General features: G+C 44.3%; 1 protein-coding gene and 1 non-coding gene across 2 annotated transcripts in view; both read right to left on the reverse strand.

The window, feature by feature from the left end:
• sirt6 (sirtuin 6) overlaps positions 1–2,164 on the reverse strand; it is a 25,244-nt gene extending 23,080 nt beyond the window's left edge. Inside the window, exons 1-2 of the mRNA XM_063184172.1 lie at positions 2,014–2,164; positions 706–833 (exon numbers count right to left, since the gene is read on the reverse strand). Of these exons, the coding sequence (XP_063040242.1) occupies positions 706–833; positions 2,014–2,079 (194 nt within the window). The 5' untranslated portion in view covers positions 2,080–2,164. The remainder of the gene's footprint in view (positions 1–705; positions 834–2,013) is intronic.
• On the reverse strand, positions 59–167 carry LOC134435630 (small nucleolar RNA U6-53/MBII-28). Its single transcript, XR_010032041.1, has one exon. It is a non-coding gene; the product is annotated as a small nucleolar RNA U6-53/MBII-28 (small nucleolar RNA).
• Positions 2,165–7,904: the final 5,740 nt, after the last annotated feature.

The raw sequence follows: 7,904 nt of genomic DNA on the forward strand, positions 1-7,904 counted from the left end.
TGTGTTTGTGTGTATAGTGTTGTGTTGTGTTGTTTTGTGTTGTGTTGTGTTGTGTGTGTGTCCTCAGAGGTCTCAGTGTGAGAAGCTGAGTTGCACTCATATGCACCCAGAGAGACACATTGCCTGTCTGGTGCATCGGTATTAGCATGGCAGGCTCATCACTGGACACACACACACACGCGCGCACGCACACGCACACGCACACACGCACACACCTCTTACGTCAGGGGTGGGGACGTTATGTCTCGAGGGCCGTTTACGGTCCTTGAGGCCGTTTTATCCAACCCCGACATAATTTCAATGTTATGCAGCTTCACATGAAATAGAACATATTTTGTAAAGGAATCTTAGGAATTACATTTACAATACATTCAGGGGACCAATAGAAGGTGGGGTCTGTTTTAAAGCTGGCTGCCTTCAATATAGGTCTAAAGTCCAGGGGGATATCCTAGTTTATGTTCATAGTTCATAGTGCGGCCCTCAGAGGACTTTGACGGCCCTTGGAGGAATTTGAAGTGGCCCCTCAAATGAAAAAGGTTCCCCACCCCTGTCTTACACACACACACACACACACAAACACCCCATATGGAGTTTACTTTCCACTGTGGGCGTGGAGTGTGTGTGTGTGTGTGTGTGTGTGTGTGTGTGTGTGTGTGTGTGTGTGTGTGTGTGTGTGTGTGTGTGTGTGTGGAGAGAGAGGGTTACCTGAAGTCTGGTATGCCTGCGGAGGTGCTGATTCCGGCCCCTGTGTGCGCGACGAGGTACCGGGAGTCCCGAATCAGCTGAGCCAGCTGCTCCACCTTCCTCTGCAGCTCCTCTGGGCTGTCAAACACCTGCACACACACACACACACACACACACACACACACGCACACGCACACGCACACGCACACGCACACGCACACGCACACCACAGTGAACACTTATACTAGGGCTGTAAAAAAACATTATCACATACCAAGATGTTAGGGCATCAAACATGTGGCTCACTCCAGTGGGTTCACTTCCTGCTAGTATCGAATGGCAGATCATTTTTATTGTGCTCTTTGCTGCCACATCCTTTGACACACTGAAGAAATGCCTTTAGTTAAAGGGCATTTAAAAGGCTTTTTGCTATACTCAGATTTTGCTGTTTACTGCAATGTGCAATAATGTGTATTAGGCCTTTGTCTATATTTTGTATCTATGTAAGCTGTCAGACACCTTAATTTCCCTCAGGATTAATAAAAGTGGTGTACTGTACTGTACTCTACTCAAACCAATCCTTAACCACGGCCATATTACACTGATCAAGATAGCAGACATATCCTGGAATATCAGGACAATGCAATTCATCCATATCAACACAGAACCATACATTTTGGAGCTTATACCCACTGTACAGAATAAGGTGTGTACCTTCTCTACATAACCCCACTGTTTATCTCTCCATGTGAGGGTGGTTTTGGACGAGGCTTTAAAACACACCTTCATTTGACTATTTGCATGAACACACTTTTTTTTAAACACGTTTTATTTAGACAAGACCATAATAGACTCATACACGCCACAGTGCTAGAGCATTGTCTGCATGTTCACTTGCACAGCCTTTGGAGTAGGATTTGGAGCATGGCGAGACATTAGCGACATGTTAACTACTTTGTTGTTACCCATTATCGTTCAAGCAAAACGGATTTCCTCGTGGACTTCATTGTCAGTTTTCCACCCCAATGCAATGCAATTTGCACCCATGCATAATATGCTTGTTTGTTTATTTCTAACAGAGGAGGCAACGGTAGGTAGGCTACACTGTGCCCATGTTGTCGCCTTACAGATCTTGCAAGTAGAATCTAGAGCTCCAGTATTAGTAATGCCACTTTCCTTAAAATAACATGGCTAACGCACGGCTGATAGACCAGACCACAATAGAAATGCACGCACATAACGCATGCATGTTCTATTCTAGGGGCCAGATTAAAAACTAGCTGGCTAGCTCACTGTTAAGAAAAAGGAAATAAAGCAGAGACCGAGTACCTCCGGGATGCCACAAACGCCTTTATCAGCGTACGGAGAAAGTCCTGCTGCATAATTCACAGACATGATATCGAGTTCTGTAAATCTGCAGTTATTTACAGAAAAATACACTCAACAATTTCGGCGGATAATAAACACAAGTTCTTGCCGCTGTCCACATTGAACTGGAATCACTTCCGCTGCTTTCTTGGTTTCCGGGTGACGTCAGAGCAGTCGCTTCAAAGTTCTCCTAAAAAAAATCTCTGGTCACTTTGCACAAAGAGTCCGAGAGTCCGAGAGTCTTTGCTTTGCAGGCCAAGTTTTCCTGTCAGCTCCTTCTTGTGATTTTTAACATAGACTGCAGGCTATGAATATGCAAAGTTATTATTTATGAACATAATGAAATAATTTTGAGTAAATAAAAAAGTGTAAAATTGTAGGCCCTATTAACCCATTAGGCTTACAAATAAATGATACAATCTCTCAATAAATAGTTTGTGTCAAATTTCAACATCCCCACCTTAAATTCACAGTAGTACAAGGCTGATGTTGGCTTATGCATTGCAAAGAATATAACACGAATATATGAAACTTATTCTGAAGAGTTCTGCGGGATGCTTAGCATGGTTTGAATAACTTCTGAAAATCCACTGTAAATCTTGCATGGAAAACAATACAACACAAGAAATATAGGGCCTGTCTCACTGGGTCTCACAGGGTAACTAAACCCTGTTTGCTGCAAATTCATGTGAAGGCCTGATGAACCACTAGCCACTAGCCCCTTCCCTGCTCTAAAGACAGACAAGTTAGGCCTAACACACAACACAAAGTTGCAACCCGGACATCTGCTGAGATGCTTGTAGTAGCACACCCAAAGTAGCCTAAGTGACACAGAGGACCTGACTTCTCCCTCTTTTTATCCTCTCAGGTCCTTTGGCAGTTTTTCACAAACGCATTCATGCAGTTAATGCTTTAATGGACTCATGTTTACATTTCATCATGACTTGGCAGTTTCCATGTTTGTGCCACACGTATTCTTTGTGGCTTTCGATCATTAGTACATGCATGCCCCAATGAGTTGTCCCATCTTACGCCTAGGCACTTATGAGGTCTCCATGTGTGTGTATGTGTGATGTGTGTGGTGTATAGTCTGCCTATGTGTATACATGTGTTCCCCTTGTCGCGTGTTATAGGTTTCCTTTCTTTTTTTTTTCTTTTTTTTGTGAAGCACATTGAGTTGCACCTGTGTATGAAATGCGCTATACGAATAAACTTGCCTTGCCTTGCCTTACTCGCATGTTTGCTTGGAGTACACTTGCTTAATCTAAGGTGCCTACCGGGCTGTCACCTTTGCCTTTCACGTTAAGACATGCTTCACAGGACACGCTTAACAAACATGTAACCTTGGCCATCTGCTCCTGTGTTAGGAGAGTGCTGTTTGTTTTTCCTGTCAGCAAGGCACATGCAGCCTAGTTGGGCCTACTATGCATCTGTTTTAATTATACATTGACTAATCTAACATACCACACTTAGTCTAAGTTTGTTAACGCCAGACATCACCCCAAAAGCCACCACAAAGGGGCCCCTGTGAGATGTTTGGTGATTAAAAGCCATTGGCAAGGGGCCCCCCAAGTGGTGAGGCCCGGGGTTCCTGGCCCTATGAACATAGGCTCTGTGCTAAGGGGTTAATAGGCCAGAGACACAGGTGAGATACAGTATGAAGTATCCTCAATGGGTCAGAGACACGGGTGAGATGCATATGAAGTATCCTTAATAGGCCAGAGAGGTGAGAGTGAGATATGCATATGAAGTATCCTTAATAGGTTAGAGAGGTGAGAGTGAGGTATGCATATGAAGTATCCTCAATGGGCGATTGGCACGTCAATGGACCTTATTGTGACAGGACATTCCAAGCATTTGCAGGTTTGCACACATTTGGGGTCATGTGTGACTCTCGCAAGTTGTTTCAGAGTCAAAATGAGAGTCACTTAGTTTCGACTGACAAAGTTTAAAGACTGTTTATGGGTTATGTATGTTTGGTGTATGACTGTGATTTTTAAAATTATACAACATTAAATGTTTCTATTTTCGTTGTTTACAAACGAATACCTTTTTGTGCTCAAACATCATTCTGCCTGAGAAATACTGGTACTTGAGCTGAAATCTTAAAAAACTCCCTCAACTTCACTAAACAATTGTACTCCTGTAATGAGCTGTAATATAAGAGAGTTGAGTCTAAATGTGTACAATATGTTTCCCCTTCTGACCAAGTGTACCAAGGGTGAAGGAGAACCATTCAAGGGACATTTAGATACGTAAATAATGGAAGGCTAGCTCAATATGTTATTGTCCAGTATTGCCTGTATTTCCTGGTGCATATTCAAGCAAGCAGGGCTGGGCTGGGCCCAGGACAAAGTCATCTGAATGACCCCCCCCCCCCCAATAGGCCTACTATGCAATGAAAACCATTGCTTACCCCTCTCCCTCCCCCCTCTCCCTCCCGCCCAGGGCAACTGACCATTTTAACCCCCCTGTCAGCATCCTTATAAGCGAGCCTCGTTTTTCTCGAGACAAGTTAATGTTGCAATAATCACCAATGCCAGACACCAGATCCAATGTAATGTACATATTTCTTTATTTCAAAATACAATACAACTATACACAAATATCTACAAAAAAACGTTTTAATTGAGGTAATTAAGGTTCATCAAGAGTGGTGGCAGCAATATGCTGCATATAAAATGTGAAAGGTCTATGTACAAATGCTGGTGAAGACCAGCAGTGGATTAAACAGTAGTGTGAAGACAGGACGACACATACACCATTCTGGTGCAATGTTTATCGCCATCAAAGCTACTCGTCGCCGTGATGCAATATTCACTGTTCAGAACACTGAAAACTGTTCACTCCATTCACGTTTCCAAGTTAGCAGTCCCTGGTGATAAAAGGGATAGAGAGAAAGAAATGATTAATAAACAAACTAGTGCAAGCAAAATGCAATTGTCAGAAAACTATAAATGAAAACTGACAAATAGAATTTGACTTTCCTGAAGGAGGACAAATATAATGCTATGAATATAATGAATAACACTAACTCATTCTCATACTTACTTTGTAAATATGTTGTCCACTGCGACAGCTTCAATGTTTCCCATGGATTCGTCTGAAGTGCCGCAGTACGTAGTGTGCAACGACTTTCTCCTCTTGAGGTGACATTTTTGATCCTCTCTTGGTCTCAGCTTTCCTTCTCAACTCGTTCAGACTGGAAGATCTGGGTTTGTTGTGCGCAATGGTCTTCAGTCTTGCAGAGCTCCTGAAACCTTGAGAACGCTGGTGTGATTCGGTTTTGCATTTCTTGGAGAGTTGGTTGGTGCTGCCTGTGCTTCCTAGACATTCACCTGACCCACTACCTGCAGAACCTGGCCTCATTCCATCAGTCGTGCTTTTCTTGATGGGAGCTGATGGAGAGATGGGGGAGCTGGCTCTAACTCCCCTGGGCGATAATGGGTCTGGAGTGGGGATCTCTATCCGAGGTCGCTTGGTTATCTTCGGCACGATCTCACCGGACTCTTTCCAGAGAACACTACGCACTTGATACCTGGAGGACCAGGTGCTTTGAGCTGAACGTCTGTTGTTTCCCTTGTGTGTGTCTTGCTTGTGTGTCAGAGTTTTCTTTTCTTCTGTGTTGTCGTCTTTGGCAGGAACACTGATGTCTTTCCCACTTTCAATTTCCACTGCTTCGTGCACAGAGGAGTCATTGCTAGTGAGACAAATGGGGGATGAGGCCTCATTGAATAGCTTTGAAACACGACTGGCCTCCTCCACTGACAGCACTGTGACCTTCATGGACAGTGTGGATTCATCTAGAGTGTCTCTCTTGACTGACTCTTCAGCAGTGAGTCCAGATGTTGAGGAGTTATCGGTCTCCATGGCATCATCAAGGTTCTGACCTTCTCTCACGCAATCCATACCTTTGCTACCTGCCTCATCTTCGTCAGCCTGGATACTATCTCCGAAGGCTCTCCGCTTCTCTGTCTTTTCCAACAGTGATGGAAAGTTTTCTTTCATAAAATGTTCATCTGCCAATTCCTTGTCAATATCAAGTGTCTCATTGCTTACATTTCTCCAGGACGATTCACTGATTTTCATGTTCTTGTCACAGTCAATACCATCACAGTCAGTAGTACTGCTGATGCTTTTCAGCTGGTCTGAGTAGTATTCCACATTCATGCCATAATAAAACAGATCTTTGTCTTCCCCCGCCGTGACACACTTTGAAGCCTCTCTCAAAATATTCTCAAAGTTTCCTCTTTCTTCTGCCACTGTGTAGTTGTCATAGTTGCCTCCCCAATAATGATCAAGTATTAAGCGTGGAATGTTGTGGTGGAATGTATTGTTCTTCCTGTGTACCTTTTCTTCCTTCTGTTCCAAGTCGGCCACCAATCTTCTCATCATCCCAAGATTGAAGGCCACACAGTTCGCCTGTGTGTCTCTGCTTAGACAAACTGAAGGCTGCTGTTGATGTGAGTATCCGAATTCAGCGGCTGCCACACCTTTTTGAGGCCTGTCATTGGCTGGCTCATCAGATGATGGGGAATTCAGGGTAGATCCTTTACTGCCCCCTGCATGTGATTGCTTGTCATCGGCGAGGGACCACACGGCGTCTATTTTCAGTGAGCTGCTGGACCCACAGCTTTTTGCATTAGCCTTGCTGGCTCCAGGCTGCTGTGATGTCTGAGGTCCAGCTGCAACTGCTTTGCAAGTCTGCACATTAGGGGAGCCATGCACAACATTTACCAGAGATGTAACTTCACCCTTATTACAAGTTTTCTCAGTGTTTGAGTTGGTTTGAAGAGGCTTAGTCACCACGGGTTGTTGCTTCTTTTTTGACAGTTTGGTAGTCTGGCTTGGTCGACGCACTTTGCGAGCTGTGTTAGGGGCGCCTTTTTCGTTCCTTTTGAAACTGTCGACATTTGCATTGAGGTGAATTGTGTGGCTGCCATCCCCCATGATGGAGGCATCCTTCTCAGCTCTTTTGCAGTAGGGAGGGGGCAGTTTCCCTTGGGCTCTAGTGGGCAAACTGTTGGCATCAGATGTGCACATGGTCTTGTTTTGCCATGAGGGGATCAGTGGTTGTGCTCTTGCACACTGTGAAGGTGGAGCATACCTCTGAACAGCAGTGTATTGGTTCACAATAGCTTGTGACTGGTTCGGTGCATGACAGTCCGGTGGAGTTTCCCGTTGAAATGGCTTTGCTGTGTTTTGTGCAAAGAAAGTTGGTGAGGTAGGGCTTAGCTGATAGCCTGTGGTGGAGGATGCATTCTGCGGCTGTATAGTAGTAACTAATGGTTTCACATGGAAGTTCTGGTTGCCATGTGACGCTGGTACGCTGTATCCAGTGGGAATGCTGCTGGAGAAGGCGGCTGGAGCAGTGGTTCCGGAATTCTGGCGCGATGAAGGCATTCCATAAACAGTCTGTGGAGAATACTGTTGTATTCCATTCTGCATTGGACCACAGTACATGTTGTATGCAAAGTGTGCCTGGTGGTTCGAAGTGGCAACTGTTGTTTGTTTCTCCACCTGGTTTCCATGGTTGAGAGTACCAGAATAGTTGTAGTAGAGCTGGTATTGCTGGTATTGGAGAAGCATCCTTCGATGAGTTGTCTGATATATCTGAAGGGGAAAAACAGAAAAGAAAACAGAACAAAGAAAGAAATCAGCATAAACATCACATCCAAGCATGGGCCAGTCAATCAAGGATAGCAGTGAAATTTAAATTGTGCAGGACCGCAGGTAGGGGATACCAGAGTTGGTTGTCACAATTTTTACTTAAATCCAGATAGGGATTAACTTTAATCTATACATGGATTTTTCATCAGCAACTTAATTGAAATGACACAACAAATCCTAAT

The sequence above is a fragment of the Engraulis encrasicolus genome, chromosome 19 (assembly GCF_034702125.1).
Source record: "Engraulis encrasicolus isolate BLACKSEA-1 chromosome 19, IST_EnEncr_1.0, whole genome shotgun sequence".
Lineage (NCBI taxonomy): Eukaryota > Metazoa > Chordata > Actinopteri > Clupeiformes > Engraulidae > Engraulis > Engraulis encrasicolus.